This window comes from Cyprinus carpio, chromosome B9, assembly GCF_018340385.1.
Source record: "Cyprinus carpio isolate SPL01 chromosome B9, ASM1834038v1, whole genome shotgun sequence".
Taxonomy (NCBI): Eukaryota; Metazoa; Chordata; class Actinopteri; order Cypriniformes; family Cyprinidae; genus Cyprinus; species Cyprinus carpio.
Genome location: NC_056605.1, coordinates 12,686,783 through 12,707,945, shown reverse-complemented (window position 1 = coordinate 12,707,945; position 21,163 = coordinate 12,686,783). Strand labels below are relative to the sequence as shown.

The window sequence follows — 21,163 nt, the reverse complement described above, 5'->3', positions numbered from 1 at the left end:
AGTCTGAGCAGGGCTGACAGGGCCACGGAGGTTCTGTGAGCTGTAATTCAAACTCTCTCACCTCCTGTGTGAGGCCCACCTCACTTCTGTCAGTTCATGTCAGCCCATAAACCCCCACAACCCCTTATGCATTTCTTACACATTGTTTTTGAAGCATAAATAGCAATACATTTAACGATAAAAATAATAAAAGTATCAATTGTGTAATAATAATAATTCATGTGTTTTTAAATATTTTAATAATAATGCACTTTAATCCACAATACTAAATTATTATTATTACTATTATTATTGCTAAATATTTATTCATATTTTTGTTATTATTAATGAAATATCTATAATAATAACAATAATAAATAATAAACTATGACTATAATATAATTATTAATAATAATAATAATTGTTATACAGTATATTTGTATAGTTGTTACAATAATAATCAAAATAACATACAATTAACAATACTACTACTGCTTTACAATAAATAATTTGTATTAATAAAACTATTATTATTATTATCGAGGCTTAAACAACAAAAATGCAATGGAAATCATCCTTTATCATCCTTTCAAGTTTTATTATCTAATGAAAGTTTTTAAGTAAAGTTCTTATCCCTCATTCCCTATCCACACTGATAACATGGGGAGAATGTATTTTAATATTAATGTATTTTAATAATTATTAAATAATAATAATAATAATTAGTTGTAGTAGTAGTATTTATTATTAAAGATTTTGAAGTGATTCTTTTCGTATTAGACTTTAAAGATAAAAACATCGAATGAAAAACATTTTTCTTTGAAAAGTTTTATTTTATGAAAACTTGGTTCTCTAGTAAATTTATTTTGTTAAGATTATTTTAGATAAAACAAGACAAAGATCTTGATTAAAAAAAGGGCAGTGTTCTTATCCCTCATTCCCTCTCCACACTGGGAACTTTAGGAGGGAGTCCTCATTAACGGCATCAACAATCAAGGAGAACCTCTTGAAGAATAATTAGATCATGTCTGAATGTGATCGGAAATGAGAACGCTTCACATGAAGAATCCTCCGTCCTTATTCTGATCTCCTTAGAGTCAAATGAAAGCAGTACTACTCTAATGCGGCAGGAAAGCCGTGTGTTCACTCACACATCCACACCAAATGCCCAGGGCTGAACGCATTAAGTAAAACCACAGCACCAGCGTGGTATTGATCCTTCACACAGGCTGTTGCTCTTAAGGGAATTGATAAGAATCATTTTGAAAGAGAAATAAACCTTGATGATTGTAATCGGGAGATATTATCATTGATTTTTCCTGCCTTTATTCCATTGTGTGCCAAATAAAGAAGCATTTCATTGCACGGTGGCTCTCCTCTTCCCTTATCCCACTCCGAGTTAATTCACATCCTCTCATTAAATAGTCCATACTGCTGTGGCCTTTTCACTGGAGGCGCTATTGATATGCACCCTGCCCTGCGAGTCTACACACCCAGATTATCCAATAACAGGTTACTTTTCTGCAGTGCTGCATTTCCAGAATTTAATTAAAACTATAAATTAACAAGTCTAATAGGACCTGCATAAATCCTATTGCACAGCCAAAGTCTCCTTTAATTCTTTCCTGATCTCTTTAATATAAGATTACACAGTGACTAAGAGGGCCTGCATCCTGACGTGTTTTGAATTAGGCAGCATGTACCTATCAAAGCGGGATGTGTATGTCTGATGCTGTGTCAGGGCCAGGAAACCAGTCAACTGATGAGGTTTAAAATTGCATTATTGTACTAGGTACTCAATTAATAATGTCAGCTGGGCAAATCATAGCAATGCACAAGCACTTCTGAAGATCATCATATTTGCATCTATCATATCTTCAGGCACAAACAAAAAATGTTCAACTCAACAAAAATCCCCGGGCATTTAACAATCTCATATAAAATGACTTTAGGACTTATTATAAAGATTATTTATATGTATATATATATATATATATATATATATATATATATATATATATATATATATATATATATATATATATATATATATATATATATATATAAAGAGTCTTCAGATCCACTAGTAATCAAATTCTTATTAAAACGACTATCCATACAAACCATTTTTAATTTTGATGGCTGCAACACACAAAAGTTGGGAGAGAGGAATAATAAAAGTGAAAAGGTTTAACACATTTGAAACAGTTCAACCAGAAGTTCACCATGCGTAATATTGTGAAAAAATTCAGGGAATCCAGAGAAATCTCAGTCTGTGTAGGCCAAGGCAAAACACCTCAGTTGAATGTGTGTGACCTCTGAGTCCTCAGATGGCATTGCATGAGAAACCATCATGCTGCGGTCAAATATAGCCACATGGGCTCTGGAGTACAATGGAAAACTCTTTTCATTTATCACAGTCTGCAGCTACATTAAGAAATGTAACTTGAATCTCTTTTACACAAGGAGAAATATTTAAATCAATTCTAGGCAGAGACACCAGCGAGTTCTGTGGGCCCAAGCTCATCTTAGATTGCTCAAAAGACATTGAAAACGTGTGCAGTGGTCAAATGAGTCCACAATATAGATTGCTTTTGGGGAAAATGGATATCAAATTGTTCTGTCCCAAAGACAAACTGAACATCCGGATTGCAATCAGTGACAGTTGGAAAACAAACGTCTGTCATGCTACAGTATATGGGTGTAAAACAGCATAGGTGACTTGCATATGTGTGAATGTACCATTGACATGGAGGAATATATTGGGATTGTACAGAGACATATACTGCCATCAAGATGGGATGGGATGTCCATGGTTATTAGATCAAGACAATAGCATGTCTCATTCTGCATGTGCTACAACAGCATGGTTTCGTAGACATATGTAGATGTGCCAGCAGATCTGTCTCCTTTTGAAAAAGTATGGCCGGTCATGGAAAGTAGAATCAGACAATACAAACTGATGAGAAGCTGAAGTCTTGTATCAAGCAAGACTGGGCAAAAAATATCATGCAAAAATTAGCATGATTAAAATTTGTAATTAAAAGGAAAGGTGATTTGACACAGGGGTAAAAATGCCTCTGTACCAACTTTTTTGAAGTGTGTTGTACATCAAAATCTGTTTACAAAATAAACTTGAAAATAAAATAAAGTTGTCCAGTGAAAACACAGGAATTATTTTTCTTTGTACTTGTCAATTAAATAAAGGTTAAAGAGAATGAACAAAAAACATATGCTTGATTTTATGGCATTTCACAAAACATCCCAGCTTTTCTGAAATTGAGAAGTTGAGGCTAAGACAGAAAATGTTACTTAATTTAATATGTATTATATATTACATAATGTACACAATATAATTGATATTATACTAATATAGTAATATACCATAATATACATAGTTAGGTGATAATTATAAATTATCAATATGAATAACTCAATTGACAATGTTATAATTATAATAGCCTAATTATACAGTACACTGTAAAAATTATTATTTTTTGATTAACATAATATTCAACATTAAAATAAGTAAAGCCTTGTTTCAACTTACAAAAACATTATGCTTGTTTTTGACTTAAGTAGTTAACTTTATCTTAGTTAAATTGGATATTTAACTCAAGTTGTTATAACTTTCAGCAACACTGGTATGCTTACTTTCATCCACATTACTACATCTTAACATAAAAAAAAAAAGTTATTTTGCATCAAATGATTTGATCAACGTTATTACTACAACTATTGTTTGTAAGTTATCATAAAGATAAATGCTTCCCCTAAGGATCAAACCCAATAAAGGCGCTACTTCAACTTGAAAAATGTTGCTCATGCTTAAAAAAAAAAAAAAATAAATAAAATAGTAGTAGTAAATGAACACGCTGCCATCTAGTGGCCAGCATCCCATCTTAGCTGAACTCACCGTAGGTTCAAGCTAGAAAATCCACGAACGTGTGGCTGCTCTCTTGCATTCCAGTACATCCAAAACGAGAGTAAATGTTTCTCAGCAAACAATGTGTTCATTTGTTACTAAAATGTGAATGTTTAGGTTAACATTCAAGTCTGAAGGGATCCACACATACACACATTTTCAAAAGAGACTATAAAATGGCAGTACTTTTTATTTGCTATTAATTCAGGAAGCATTCACACTGAAAAACAGAAGTTTAATATTGTGTTCTGAGTGGCCTCTGATGTCCTGTGAGGTCAATGAAACCATGACATCTTCAACAGTATACCAACCACTACACCTTCATTTATGCATGAAAAAAAAGCCACAAACAACATGCCACAAAAATAAGCCTGTTTCAAGGTTAGTTAAATTATGCCGCTGGTGGAAAAACAACAGTAATCAGGATGGATTATATCTGAAGCAGGCCCGGGGGTAGCGTGCATCTCTGAGCATATCACCTGAGCTGTGCACTGGCAGCCTCTGACAGCAAGGGTCAGCCTCACCTCCAGAGACCCGCTCAGTCTCACCTTCAGCAAGCACTCAGCCATGTGTCTGATCTGGGATCCAGCTGGCTACCCTGCCTGACCTCCGCTGCCTGATCAGAGCGAGGTTCAGACACCTGAAACAAGTCTCAGGGTCATCTGGAAGGTCAGCCAAAGAGTCCATTGCAGAAAAATGCTCCGTCTACAAGTCTTAACCTTTGAGTCTTGAATCAAAGCTCAAGAAATAATCTACAATAAAGGCTAAAGTTACAGTTAAAAATTACATACTGGATTCTATTATATGTGACACATTTGAAAACAGAATCTAGTACAAATAAGGTAAGTACACACAAAATCAATAATTCAATAAATGTATTCAATATGCTGAGCTGTGAAAGGGTTTAAGCAGTGAAGGCAATGCATGCCAATTTGTTCTCATTTGCACATCTCACCCCATATGTATTTCAATTTATTTTATGTTGAAGTAAATGCTGCAACTTTATAGGTTTTTTTGGACAAGCCCTAAGGCCCCAAAAGCCCCAAGCAAGAGTATCGTTCCCTAAAGTAGTTACCAATCTTACAAGCCTTCTACATGTGCACAACACACAAATAGCTTTATAGCTACTCTCACATTGCCAGAGGGTTTTGTCCCTTTGTTAATTCTATTTAAAAGCAACATGTTTTTCTTTAACTAATGTATACTACACAGCAGTGTTTGTGAGGCATATATATCTTAACCAAGATTTTTTTTTTTTTTTAAATATTGATATGATATACATTTACATTATAGTTTAATTTACCTTTTTCAAATTTAAAATTAATTAAAATTAAATTTGAACTGAGATTCAAAAACAAAAAAAAAGAGGAAATAAATAACTTTTGTAGCTTTAAATATTAATCTCAATTTAATTTAGAATTGAGCGTTTGATAACCTTATTCAATTTCTGTATATTTCCTACTAGCTGAAAGGCACAAGTAAATATGACATTTATTATAAAGGGTTTATGAGAAGATTATGAGAAGTACACTCAAATTATAAATCATTTTATTAAGTCTAATAAATGTTACAATTGATCTCTCTCAATCATACTGTACTGTTGAATGGCTATAGTCAATTGTTAAATATTGGGGGGGGGGGGGGGTATAAGATATATAATATACTGTGTATATAAGAGACAAAAGTGGTATTTGTATGGCCTTCAGTCATAAAAAAGAAAGCCACTAAACAAAGATTTAAAAAATATACTGTCTATGTTGTTGCTACATTTGAGTGCACATTGAGTTAAATTATTGCAATATAAAAGTATATTTAAAAACCTTAATGTTAAGTGGGATTAATCACAATTCATTTCAGAAAAATGTGCGATTAATTTGTTTTTTTTTAATCAATTGACCCATTGGATTTCTGTTAACTGCAATTCAGTGCTGAATTGTTAGTTAATTTGATTGTAGAGTTAAGCTGACTGATTGTACCATTGGTGGGAAACGCAAGCCAGATCAAATTCTAATATCAAATGTAGCAAACTTATAACTTTGCCCAAAAGGACAGATGTAAAAACATGACTACAAAAAATCTTCACTTTAAATGCTTCATTTCAAACCCACTGAATCTGTCTTTTGATGTCTTTGATACTTTCGAAGTAGTCTCAAGTCCTCAAAATTGTGTCAAGTTTCTTGACTCAAAGATGAGAATTAACTGATCAAACACTTATTCATAATATTTTACGACAACTTTGGAAACAACCTGCATTTGAAGGGAAAAAAATCCAATCACCAGATGCTCATTAATTTATGATGACATGCAACAATCAACCTCTTACTCATCAAATACAACTAAGTCCAAATCTTCAGTCTGAATTTTGCCCATTTGTTTTTAATTGAAGGATGATGATTTTTTTTTCCAGATTTCCACATTATAGCCATAAAATCTAATTGAAAAAAAATATATTTTTTTTTTAGATGACAAAATTACCTACTGTCAAATTAACAAATATAATGTTCACAATAACTGTATCCTTCTAAAGGCAAAAATGTAGATCTGAAAGTTTTGTGTAATTTTTTGTTATAGCCTCATCATGCCTAGTTAATAACATAGTACTTAATACATTAACTACAGAAAACAAACTACAGTTTCTCATAATACATCGTTTATTAAAGAGAAAAAGGCATTTTCAAATTCAGACATTTCTAAAAAAATGGATTCTGTCCTAAAATAACTGATAGAGTTAGTGAAAACCCACAAAAGCCTAAAAACAGAGTATATAACCCAAATCCAAAGATAGATAAATCCTAGATTAAGGCCTTGATCTCAAAAAGCTGTATGCGTCAATGATACTCTTATGAGATCCATTCTTATACATAAACCCAGAAAGCTGATCATAACCATGAATTATGTCAAACGAGAATTTCAGATTTTGTACAATAGGGTCCCATGAGGGAGCATGTCATGATTTGGATTCTTAACTTTCCAACAGAATTTCTTTTGGCAGGTTTGTTAAGACCTGAAACACTTAATGCTTAATGTCACTAAGTTGTTAAATCTGAATGATTTTAAGGACAGACAGGAGGGACTAACTTCAAAACATGCAACTCCAAACCCAGCAGCTGAAATCAGTCCATGTGAAACACTCAAGAGTCCATCTTCCATAAAACAGCACGCAAAGTCAATTAGTCCGCAAAAGTAGAGATAAAGTGCTTTTGTATTCACTCAGTGCTTGTGCTCAGAAAACCCAATGTCAGTTTTTAGAGCAATACATCCGAGGCTGTTGATGGTCTCAGAGCTTTTTCATCAGGACTACCATCCAAACATATACTCCATTGCTTTCGATACAAGACTGTCATCTTTTTTTGGTGTCTGTTGATCTGATACAACCTATGAATCGGAACAAAACAAAAAGCAAACACTTCAAAAAATAATGCTTTTAAATTGTTGTTTCTTACAGCACATTTCAGTTTGACCCACTAACTAGCATTTTGTAAACATTTATCTATATTCTATTATGTTTATTGATTATATTCTCACTGTTTCCATTATTCAAAATAATACAGAAAATATTTTGACAAATATTGCAATAAAACTGCCCAGATATCAAAAAATCTAAAATATTTCAGCTCATGTTCAGTCGAGTTTGGGAAAGCTACAAACCAGTAAAAAATGGTTTTGGCTAGGTTCTACAGTCAAAAGAAAGTTGAGAATTTTTTTGCACATTTCTGACATCATAATAATACATTATTATTAATTTTATTAGTATTTATCCCCAAATTAATCTGTAATCCTTACTAATAACCTTTGAGTTTCCAAGTGCAGCTTTATAATATGCTCCTGCACTCTTAAATGACAAAAAACTGCTCCTCTTTCCACAAAGCCTCAGCATTATCAAATGCATTATTAATACATTTCTAATGTATTTATTTATTTTAAAGCTGCCTTAGTCCATTTTATTTCAATTCATTTGTTCAGTACCATTTGTGTGGTTTTAAGAGCAGTGGGTGTGTGGAAGGTTACTGGTCAACTATACCTGGTAGTCACTGCTGGATGCTTTGTAAGCAGCACTGAGGGGTCTCATGACAGATCGGGGAGTTGACAGAGGGTGACTAGGGGTACCGGGAGCCTTCACCGGGGGTGTGAACACAGAACTGGAAGCACTGCTCTTGTCCAAACTCTCCATTACACTCTGAAAAATAAACACTCACAATGTAACATTACCACTGTTTCAATTACAACCAATAGAATTATTGCTTTTGTGCTTTTTACCTTATCGATACAAGGTTTGACACCAATCATTATGGCTTCTCCAAATATCCTGCCATCTTTACTGAGAGCTTTTCGTGCCTGCAGTTTAGACTGATACCGGACGTGCATCCAGTTGCCTGTATTAGACATCTGTAAGTGAAAGACACAAACTTTTATAGAAAATAAATCATATATAAAACCCTGTGTGCAGTGCTGAAACTTGACTGTACTTACCACATGTTTTAATATATTTCCATACTGTGCAAACTGTAAAAGGATGTATGATGCAGATGCTGGAGGGAATCTGTGTGCAAACAAATAAAAAAATTAAAAAGCCATATGTAAACGTGGACACAATAAAGCCTGACACATCATATCTGTGCTAATGGTAAGTAAATAAATTAATGATCTAAACACACCCAAAAACTGTGACCCAGGTGTCATCTAGCTGGTCTTCTGAGGACAGAGCATCTCCTTGTGTGAAGAATGGATCTACTTGAGCTGGGGAAAGTGCTGTTTTCCTCTGCTGCCCCGCGGGACTAAACAAATTAGACACTATAGGACAAAAAAAATTGAAACTAAGAATATATTTTCTGATAGAAGACCTCATTTAATAATAATTTTAAAAAAGTGATTTTTACCGGTTCCTGGTGTCCCTGGTAGACCAGATAATGGTGTGTGTACTCCAGCAAACGGCTGTGAAAAAGGACAAAATCTCTTTAAAACATTTTCAATGCATCTCTTACATTACTTATAACAAAATCAACATCAAGTGTATACTTCACTAACCAGCATTGCAAACAAATGAAACATTTTGACAAACAAATCACGATTCATCGATAACTAACATTTATTCAAAATGTAAGAAAATATAATCTAAAAACAACTGAAACCATAAGCAAACATTACATACTCTGGGTGGCCTTACAACCAAGTTGAGCAATAGAGTTATAGCTTAGGTTGTTATAGCCCAGTCTGCAAAGCTTTTCCACAATAATAAATACAGATATGCATATGCACATGTCTGTATTAAAGCTGCTTATTTAGTTTGAACTGATTTTGAGGTTGGCATTCGAGAACCTTGAGGCTCTCATGCGAGAAAAACATGTCTGCTGAGAGTGACGAAAGGCTGTGAAGGAAAAGTTGTGTGGAAAGCACTTTTAAGGAAATGGTTTTGGAGATTCTTATGCAGATTACTAACTTTGGGTATGTGGTTGCTCATTCAAAATAATCCAAATCCATTACAGTTAGGACAAGGTTTAAAACAACATTGGTCAAATTTGAATCTAAAAAATAACACAGTGGCTATGTTTATGCATCTGGCCCCAGTACTCACTAATAACTCTGCAAGTTGAGTAATTTAATTTTGTATAATAAATAAATAATTGTTACAGTAATTGTATAGATACAGTGATGTATCTCTATGTTCTTCTGTGAACACAGGACACGTGCTTCAAAATCTTTCATTTTCTCACTTGCTTGCGAGCAGCAAGAGGTGACACTCCCACACCGGAGCCGTTGAGGTCATCATAGATGCTTCTGACCGGAGGGGCTCCACTCTTGTCTTTAGGCGTTGGGACCACCAGCTGTGGAGGAGACCCACCTGATGGAGGAGAGCATCAAATGTATTACCAAGTTACTTCTGTGCTATGTATTCAATTACATATTGAATAATTCCTTATGGTTTTAGCAAAATGCAGTAAAGGAATAATAAGTGTTTACCAGCGAGAAAAGGAGACCTTGTTTCTGCCCCACCTCCGGTCAACCCAAAAGACCTGGGCTGAGGTGTGACGGGGGCAGGCAGGTCTCCCATCAGAAACCCAGGTAAAAACTGAGCCCCAGGCTTGGGGGAGGTTGGAGATCCGAGTGTCATTGGTTCAATACCTGTTATTAGAAATTAATAATAGTTATACATTTAATACTTGTTGCGAATTACATTCTAAAACCTAGACTTGTTTTAATAGCTATATACGGACAATTAGGAACAACTGCAATTTCAAAGGTTTTTTATTTTACTCTAAACATAAAATACCCGCGTATACTGATAATGTATACGTTGTCTTCACATTAGCACAGCCACATTTACGCACGTCTCTACAAACTCATCCAAACACAGGACTGGTGAAAAACACGACAACTTACTCTGGATGTCCATACTGGGTCACTATCACGGCAGCCACGGAGAAAAGATCAGCACTACTTCACTAGATAAAAAAATAAAAAAAGAGTGCAAAAAAAATTTTTGAACCAGACGGATGTTGCGCGTGCTGTAATGACACAAGCGCGCTGCACTTCCGCTCTCACGAGACTAGCTCTCGGCTGTCGCGCCCCTGCAGGAAAGGACATGTAATTGATTTTTAGTTTTGGAACCAAATTCGGGCTTTTACTTTATCTCACCTCGATTATTGTAATCGCCTTTATACTTTTTTTTAGTAAGAAGTGTATTGATAAACTACTAGAGGTGTTAAATTCTGCAACTGGATTGTTTTAGACCAGACATTTAGTAACTTACAGGATTAATTAAAGTCATTTTTAGTGGTTTTCCAGCACTGAATGACAGAACACCGTCATACATTCCAGAATACTGCCAAATACGTTCTAAATTGGCGTTTCGCATCTTTTAAAAGCAACCTGAAGACATGTTCTCTTAAGAGTAATTACTGTATTCACATTTTTTCAGGTTAACAGTTCTTACACTTATTCACCTGAAGATGGTACTGTTGTTCCACTGGGTGACTTCATTCCCGTCCAGGACCTCCCACAGTAAAGGGACACTGAAATCGTCCTCCTCTTGCTGGAGCAAGGAGCATTCATCTCCAAAATTAAGAAAACATTAAGTTTATGTTTTCATACCATTATTTGTCCTACGTTAATATGCATTTTAGGGCTATATACATGCATATTTAAATATGGATAGTTTTTTTTATGTTTAGGCTATATAATTTTTCTGAGGTAGGCCTAATACATTTTAATAGTAGCCTATATGTTAGAAAATATGAAAATTATATCCTTGCTTAAAAAAATGCTTAAGAAAATCAATTCTGGTGGTTAATTTCTGACTTCGCCTGCAGCTTATTAGTTGCATTACAAAATACATTTAATATGCTTTAGATGATTAATTTGCTTTAGATTATTTTTTTTAATAATCATTATCCTGTTTTTCTCTAAAGACAGGAGAGCTGCTGGATTCTGATAAGTGCACATGATTGATTGGACTATATCCTGCAAAAAAGGAAGTGTTCGTGGAACAAAATAAAAAGGTTTCGAGAACAATGCTAAGTATTCATCAGTGCTCAGTGATTTATATCAACAGTAACTATGTCTCTCCAGAACAGAGAGACAGAGGGAGCAGTAGTTTTCTGTAAAATGACTGAGCTCATATCCCCTGGAGCAACCCTGAATTTATGATGCCAGTCATCTGCATCCAAATAAAGAGAGAAATACCAGCTCCATCTAAACCCATTAAGCAAATTGCCATATTTGAAAGATGCATTTGTCTCTTTATTTTGATTTATTAAAACAAATTGACACCCAGAGGGCTCCTTTCCTTTATAAATCCCAAGATGTTGGGTGATGTTTTAGAGTAGCATTATACAGTAGAACACATGCATTTTCTGAAGCCCATTTAAAGGTTAACTCATGTAATAAAGCATTTATGTTGCTGTGGAATTTCATTTTGCTCTAATCATTTATTCCACATCTGTTCAGTGACTTTCATTTATTTTCACAAGGTATATCATCTTCAGTAGTTCTGAATTTTGTGCCACACTGATTCTTCCCTGTGTAAGAGTTTATTATCAAGGACCGAGATAAAGCTGAGGTGTAGATGAAGCCGTCTGATAATAAGAATGCAAACAGCTTGCTCTCTGTGACTTGTACCAGCCAGAGGCAGCCTTGCCTTTATTACTCTGCTATATTCCAATGTCATGCTTTTGGACTGTCTCACAATAATGAGCACTTTTTGACCTCGGTAAACTGTGAAACTGGCTGCTTACTGTGTATTACACCTTCACTGAGCTGAAAAAAGAGTGAAGAACTCAAAATGACTAATAAAATGAAGGTTATGCTTGTGGAATATGATGAGCTGCTTTAGACTACTAAAAATATCAGCACAATATTCCCTGTATTGTTAAAGACAAGGTGAACCATTTTCTCAGTATAAAAAAGAGTTTTTACTGTTTGACTTTAAGTGATCTGTTCATTTAAGACTTGGAATATTGACCACAGCGTCCTCTGTATGCTAAGTCATCCATGTCCAGTGATTGCATGAAATGCTCTGTTTTACTTCTGACAATGAAACTGCTAAAGAGCATATGTCAAGGTCAGATGGATGATCCTCATAAGATCAGCAGAGTGAAATATAGCACCAAATGTGCTGAATGTCTGCTGATGGGGAGATATTTGAGACTCCTGCAGCAGGAATCCTGTGAGGATTTTCGGGTGGCATGTGCAAACAACTGAAAAAGTAAATGTGCTTTTGTGTGAAAAATGGTTATCTTTTCCAATGCTATGTGCACTATAAGACTCCTGTAGTTTCCTCTGTGTTCCCTGTTTTGTTTTAAATGTATCATGACAATAAAACACGTTTAACTTTGCATTAGCATCTGATAAACCCAGATGTGAGATAAAATGCGAGTACAATAGTCAGATATGTCTGTCTAGCAATTTCACATGGAAAAACAATGAAAAGCAGCGCAGCGGAATACAAAAGTGCATTCTATGTGAACAGCCCCTAAAATGGTAAAATAAACTGAACAGCACTTTCCTCATTAAGTATTCATATGCTTTGAACAGTCACATAAAATCTCACCTGTTTTTTTTTTTTTTTATTTTTTTTTTTTTTTTTTTAAGATTAAGCAAAAAAATCAAAATCAGACAATGAAGGAAAGATATGTCAGTTGGCATGAAGAGGATACCATTTTATTCTTACAGTTATGTTCGAAAAGCACATTCATGACCAACTCAGGAATTTAATTGTCAAAAGCCCTATAAGGTATTGAACCCAGAAATCAAAGTCAAACTCTTTTCCTTTGACTCAGGAAAGACAATAACTCACAGTTTAGTGCTACACAACATTTCATTATGCTGGACCCAGCTGCTGTGATAGGCACTTTGTAATTATGTGGTTGTAGGAGGCTCGTGATGAAGGGACACCCAGGGTCATCCTTCTGCATGAAGCATTTAAACATGTATTATTCAGCAGCCTGGCACACAACATTTCCAGGACCCTGTCAGAGCTGAGCTGCACAGCTTTACCTTTCAGAAACCCCTCATTTACTGCAGGAAAAAATGCATTTAACATTGAGAGGAGACAAATATCGATCGCTGCTCAATACATGGTAGTTTAAATATACAGATATCGTTCGACATTCCGTGTGGTCAATAATAGCTTGCGTCTGATGCAGTAAGGATATAATGACTGTTTGCATTTCTTATGTGAAGTCTGAAACTGTGCATTGGACTGTGGTGGAGATATGAAAAATACTTCACAGTTATTTCCACTGACAAGCTTTTTCAATTCTTTGAAATTAAGTATATAAGAGGGAGCTTTAAGCCGAAGAAAGTTTTAAAATTTCCTTAAAAAAAAAAAAATAGCTTCTAATATCATATGTGTACCATGAAGGGTTTAAATGTTTAAACAGCCAGACAAAATAAATAATAAATATGATTTTCACCTGGTGAATGATGCTATCTCTCAGACTTACATTAACCACATCTACCCTTAAAAAAAGATGTTTATTCATTAGTGTACTTCTTTTATAGGAAAACAATTTCAATCTACATTTTATACACAAAATGATTCTTATGTAGACTTGGTCTCCAGTTTTTAAAATTATATATATAAATAGTTAACTGTGAATAAAATGGAAGCCTGTTTCCACTATAATATAATATAAATATTATATTAATATTTAGAATAAAATAATAATAAAAAAGATCATTGTGACTTTTTATCTCAGAATTGCAAATGTATCTCTCAATTTTGAGTTTTGGATTTTGAGTTTATGAAAAAAGATCCAAGGGGGGAAAAAATTATTTAAGTTTTAAACTTAGAATTATGAGTAAAAGTATTTTTTCTTTTTCTTTTAGTAGTTTCTTTTAGTTTACTTGCAGTATGTATTTACAGAAGTAAGTTTGTTTGTAGTGATAGACTTAATCATATCAACTGAGCTGCATAGCAATCACTTGCCCTAGCAACAAGTAGAAAATTCTAGCAATCACATAGTAACACACTAAAAACAAATATGAAGGCAGCAGATATTTTTGATTGTCTTAAGCTCTGGTGTTTGTGTAGGTGGACAGAAGAGCATTCTGTCACTCTAGTGTCACTTTCCTGCTTTCCTGGTTACACTTCACCCCCACCTTACTGGATCCCGGACAAAAGGGCCCATCTGGTTCAAGTGCAGCAATCATCTATCATCAATCAGCCATTTTTTCTCAAAAACAACCTAAATAGTAAAATATTGCATGGTAGTTGTTGTGATTTAATTATGGACTTTAATGCACTGATGAGCTTGAGGAGTCAAGAGGCTCCACTCGAAAGAAACTGAATCAGTCAAGCTTCTTTCTCAAATGTTCCAGATTATGAAGAAGGGCAGACAGGCCTTAGAGATGAGTGTACTTCACCAAAGAAGGTCAATGCTATGACATTTCATACAAGGGTAATCTTTGAAATGGCAGTTCTTTCTGATGATTTCTGATGTAACATCAGGCATTTGAGAAAGAAGTACATGGGAAGACTTTTTTTTCTTAGGAAACCCTTCACTATGCAACAAGAGAATTTTTCAGTTTGGCTGCATTTGTTCAACTGCCTACAGTCGTCTACTTTCAAGATGAGGTGTTTTTCGCTTGTCAAATGAGCCTATAATACCTTCATGAACAAAGTACCTGTAATGTGTTTGCACAGAGTAACTTAACGGTTCATTCTGCTTTGATCTTATTTGAAACTAGTTGTCTGCCCAGCAAATACAGCCAAATTAACTGGAAATTCTGTGTTCAAAAATGTAGGTTACTCACTTCTTGTTTAATTGTTGTATAATCACACTCACAATGGTGTGATATAGCTTCATTATGGTTTGATTCAGCACAGATCAATGCATTGAAACAAAATTAATCATATCATTGTTTCCATGTGACAATCTGAAACACTAAAAAAATAAATAATACCTGCTTAAAGAACCTGTCTAGAGGGACTTGACTACCTTTCCTCAGTGAGTGGAAAATGTGTGATAGACCCTGGTTTGTTAATATAATTAAACCTGAGCTTTTACAGATCTGGTCAGATATGCTCTAATTTCATTAGTCGAGAGAATATTAATGTGTTTTATTAGAAATTAGATGTAAATCTAATATAATGATATAAGATTATTGTTTTTCCTCTGACCTGATGACAGATGATGCCAATGTTCTTGTCTTATCCTTAACATACTATATTCCAGAACATTCCACCAGAGTGGAATCAGTATGCAGCTCTGTACATATTCTGAATTTTGTTAGGTAATTTCATACATCATAAACATTGTCTGCACACACTGGCTCAGTTATGAATTTAATATCAATATCTCTGATGGGTCACTGTCCCTGGATTTGTTTATTTGTTCTGGTAGATTATGTTGCATCATGCAATTGCTTTTGTTTGCAATATGTATTGTGCATCCCATGATGGCTTTCTCTGATATGAAATACAACATTATCTATAATGCATTTCCCCTCTCACAAATTCCATTCTTTTAAAGGCAATGTTGGAAACACAGAGGCCTAAACTACAGTCGGTGTTGCATAATTAATGATTACTTTTAAAATTAACATACATAAATTAAAATAAAAATGTTAAAATCTAACCTTAAAGGGAAAGTTGAAAAATGAAAAGTAATCATTTACTCACCTTCATGTTATTCCAAACCTGTAAAAGCATGCTTATGGGAAATGTAATTATATCTAGACTTTTAGACAAATAATGGAAAAATATTTGCCTCACATTTACTGCTGAGGTTTTAACTGCCCTGCCTACACTATTCTTGGATATAAATAAAAAGAAAAACTGGTTTATTCATGATACACAGTCTTACAGTCTTCATTTTGAAATATTACCACATTCATACACTGGATTTAGGCTGACTATTAAAGCATAACTCAAGGTACTTCACATCAAAATATTCCCTGACTTACCGACTCATCATAAAAGAGCAAATAGAAGATGTGACTTTAGTACTATACTATTTTCCCTTAGGAGGTAAACACCTTTCTAATCTTGGATTTACCATCTATTCATTATTTATAGAGGTCAGTGATTTTGACAGGGAATGTTTTTCTTTGCCATTTCTCTAGAGACCCCATACAGGTGTCTTTACTCTGATTAAGTTATGAGTAATGTGTAGATGCTGGAAATGCCACAGGGGTTTCCTTCAGCTGCAAACCCAGATTTTAAAGATCAGCTCAGTTGCACAGTCAGAGGTGTGATAATGAGACCTCCTCCTGTAATATGTCTGTTAACGAGAGTAGAATTGGCATGCTGGGTGAGTGGGCTGATTTTCGGACTGGCTCCTGTGGTGACCCCTCTAGTGATGGGAATACAGATTCCCAGCGATGTTACACTGCCAAGATAAGTAGTGGTCTGACGCCTGTCATAATGGCTTTATTTATGTACTAAGAAACTGTTTGAATCTTTTACTGGCTAACAGCCAGATGTCATGCAATGAATTCATCAATTTGACAAGTTTGTAATGCCTCACCTTATTGTAATAGTATGCACTGAGGGCAACAGTGCTTTGTTTTTGTTGTTGTTGTTGTTTTTACCCCCTTTGACCATTCGCTCAATATGTTTAACAAGATGTTCATGCAGCTCTTTTCCATACAGTGAAAGTGAATGGTGACCAGTGAGTTTCAAAAATGAAGAAAAGCTTTATCTGACTGCATTCCAAGTCTTCTGAAGTACTACAATATTTGTGAGAGGAAGTTTAAGCACACTGTGGTTCTTAAATATCATTTGTGTGTTTTGGTGCATCACGATCAATACAAAACATGCCGTTTGGCATAAGTGACATCAAACCTAATACGTCATATTTGAATATTAACGAACTAAAAGATTTGAGAGCTGCATCAGAGGAGTTTTCTGAATTTCCTTTAATGAAACTTTCCACAACACAAACATCACCCTCAAACACTCAAAGACCAAAAAGACTCCATGATAGGCTTCTCAGTGTGCACCAACTGAGGCTCCTGCAGCAGTTAAAAAGGAGAGATCCAAATCCCCATGTGCACTGAGCTCACATTCTACCACCAACTCTGACAAATCAGACAATGTGACCCCATTACATTCCCCCAATTTCAGTCTGCATGGAAGACAGAACTGACACCCATGAAGCTATAAAGGGCCTGTAGCTCCTGCACTAGAACAGAATTATATAAAATTCAGCATCTAAACCCCAGAGTGAATGAACCATGCTGTACAATTGCCAATACAGAGTGCTGTATATGATATATTTTTGTAAGGCAGCCCAGAAGTTAGCATCACCCTGGTGCCCTCAAATAAAAACCCAGCAGGATTTTTCCATTGGATTTTGGATTATTGCAGAAATTATGTTCATCATGCTAATCTTCACAAATAAATATGACTTTTATAAATCTTTAAGCCTAAATATAATCAATCACCAGAAATAAAAAAGCTATACATACAGTACATTGCATGACTTCAATGTCATGATCATTAAGCTTCTGACAACACAGTCTTTATTTTTAAAACATTTTCCTTGAATAGTTTGCAAGAGCGTGCTTATAAACATAATGAGGCTGTGAAATTATGAGCAAACTGGTTGATGGAATCGGAAGTGCTAAAATACTAACTAGTTTCCTACAAAAATACGTCATTCCTGCAGCAGTCTATTCACAAACTTGTTATATACCAATATTCCCACTGAGAAAACTTTCAATTTCTTTAAGATATGGGAATTATCTGAGTTGTATGACATTTTGCTTTAAGTGCTAGAGGCTGTCAGATGCTTTTAACCTCCAGTCAACCAAAATTACAAGAGCAAGTATACAGATACAGTCATTCATTCATGTCCATTCTTAGCCATTTTTATGCAATCAGTGGTTCAGCTGACCCTTTGTCTCATCTGCTGATTGAAGCTAATATTAGTTTAAGCAGTAAATGGCAGGCCGTAGGGTTCGGTGTAGAGTTATCCATTTCTAGCTTTCATTCAGTAATTTTAAAGCACTAACAATGAAAGGGTAAAACAGAAAATAATGCACTTACAGTACATACAGTTAGGTCGATATTTGGACACAGGCACAATTTTTTTTTTATTACTGTGCTGACAAAAACATATTCAAGTTAAAGTTATATAATGGGTGATTCTCAACAAAATATTATAAAAATGGTAGTAATTCCGAAGCCTTTAATGTTATATTTTTGTTCAACCCCTTGAATTAAAGCTTAAAGTGCGCTTCAATTTCATCTTGATTATTTTATTTTTAATTCTGTTCTGGTGGCATACAGAGACGCAATTATGTAAATTGTGTCAGTTTCCAAATATTTATAGACTTAACTGTATTTATAAAGTCAGAGAAAGGCATTCACTGAGAGTTGAAAGTAATATTGGAAAAATTGTCATTGCCTAATCATTCTCAGTGTGTAAATAACACTCTATTCTTGTATAAACCAAGGTAAATTTGTATGTGTATGGCCCATTAATAGCAGATGGTATTCACTCACATGACTGCCCAGTGATCAGTCCCTGTCTAAACACTTCAGGCAAAGTCACCTCCCTGCCCACACAGCTACTAAAGTTACATTTACTGAAGAAGGTACAGCTTTGCAAGCTATCAAGCCTATTGGTGCTAAAGAGATGTATAATATCTGGAGAAAGCTATACGTTAACATTTATAAAACATCTCCCTGGTAGAGACTCTCCTGAGCTGTGATTTGAAGGACAGCAGACAAGTTAATCTATTTTTAATTATTGTGCTTGTAATTATTATTATAAATTATTAATAATATTTCATATATTTAATTGATTTTAAGTGCACAAGGTTTCCAATTAAGCTTTTAAACTTTCAAACTCTTGAGTCATGGAAACTAATCTTTAAACTTAGCTTTTCTCCTAAAATTTGAAATAATCGATACACGTTATCAGAAAGTAAATACATATTTTTTTTCCGGATTCATTTCATAAGGATTGCATCTAAACAGGATATATTTTCCCTTCTAATCTGCTATTTTTTGAGGAATCTTACATATTATATTGCAATATTATTTGCAATATCCTTCAACCATCTATATACAAAGGGTTAGTATTTTTTGACATAAAATGAATGAATCAGTTTCTGAGAAATTCTTCTGCTAATAATCATACTGCTAATAATAATTCAATTACTAAGACCTACAGCAAATGGTTTAACACTCTAGCCGAATGTTAATTTTCAGAAGGTAACAGAAGGTACACATTTATGTAATAAAAAAAAAAATGCACTATAGTAAACAATTCTACACATATTTTAAATAAATATTATTTGGGTACTTATAATATTACTTTTAACTGATAGTTGATGGAGACCCGATTTCTCATGAAACAGTGAATTCATGCAATGTATTTACAGTACTGCCCAAATACATAAATTAAACAAATATTATTTATTAAATATTTTATTGTAAGTCTATTTTTTGTTTTTGTTTTATTGTAGGGACAACAGAGTCAAAGAACCTTTGAGAAGCAGGCTATTGTGTTGTTTGAAAATGTTTTGTCAACTGAGATCTTTAGGATCTTCAGCAAAAATATTTCTGGCTGCTTGATTTTAATTGCTGTTTATCTTTGTACCGGTGTGTTGGTGTTTTCTCAGCTGCTGGCAGACTGGACATCACAGCATCCAAGAACAGATTAATTATGGAACTAAAGACTGAAATATCCTCTCTGACGTCTCTATCTGTAGTGCTTATACTTCACTGAGTCTTTGCAACAACTTTTGCATAATGTCCATTTTTTTCTTACAAAGGTTAACAGACTCATTTTTGGACACTACCAAAACATGATCCCATATGCTCTCCCACAGAGATTCAAAAGATCCTGAACGATTAACTTCAGAATCTTCAGTTTAAAAAAAAAATGTTCAGGAGACAGTATTTGTGAATTTCATCTTCATTTTTGTAATAGTAATTTCAATTACTATGTTTTGTTAAATATTATGTGTTTATATTATAAATAATTGTTTAGTAATACTATTTTGTGTATTATTGTGAGGTTTCAAGGAATATTTATCTTCATGAGTAAAATATATGATGGAATGACTCTATGTCAAGGTTTTGTTGAATAATGTTGTGAAGCAGTTCGATATAACAGACGGAGACTGAGCAATGAAACAAATATTAAACATATGCAAGGGCTGACCGTAATACAATTTTGAGTTTCAGACAACATTCAATTTAATTCTCAAATCTCGTTGATATTTTTTGTACAATATTGCTTCAAAGCAGCATTATAGAAAATGCATGTTTACATTGATATAGACATTGATACATTACACTGCTATAGTTTGAAGCTGAGGAAAAAAAACTTGCACCTGATGATAAGTGATTTCTAATCAAGAAGGTTTAAATCTATCAAATGTATCTTTTTTTCTGTGAAAATCAATTTCTGAACCATTCATATTCTAAAATTGCTGTAAGGTGAGTCACGATTTTGCATCTTGCGTGGCATCTTGCTGAAGATCCCAGCATTTTGGTTTTAGAACAGAGCTGATTAGTCATATACGTCCATGTGACACTCATAAATACATTTTGAGTTCTGCCTTTAGAGTTAATATTAAATACATTGCATTTGTTGCTGTTAGTAAGATGCTCATAAACATTTATTCATTGGTAAACATACATATCAGTTCCCTGTGTTTTACACTGTGCACATTTGACATCAAGATTTAACATCCACTAATACTTTCACTGTCATTTGTGTCATATATTTGGAAAGTTATTTTAGCTTTTTGTTATTGTTAATGGTTTTACCATCGGGTAGGCTTACTTCTTTCCTAACA

At 34.1% G+C, this 21,163-nt stretch overlaps 1 protein-coding gene across 1 annotated transcript; it reads right to left on the bottom strand.

Moving 5' to 3' along the window:
- Positions 1–6,537: 6,537 nt before the first annotated feature.
- LOC109072316 (nucleoporin NUP35) lies at positions 6,538–10,445 on the bottom strand. The gene is made up of 9 exons (XM_019088567.2): positions 10,283–10,445; positions 9,863–10,024; positions 9,616–9,743; positions 8,782–8,836; positions 8,560–8,695; positions 8,375–8,444; positions 8,162–8,290; positions 7,926–8,081; positions 6,538–7,279 (listed from the first exon to the last, which is right to left on the bottom strand). The coding sequence occupies exons 1-9, from the start codon at positions 10,293–10,295 to the stop codon at positions 7,202–7,204; spliced, it is 927 nt and encodes a 308-aa protein (XP_018944112.2). The 5' UTR covers positions 10,296–10,445; the 3' UTR covers positions 6,538–7,201.
- Between the last annotated feature and the right edge of the window lie 10,718 nt (positions 10,446–21,163).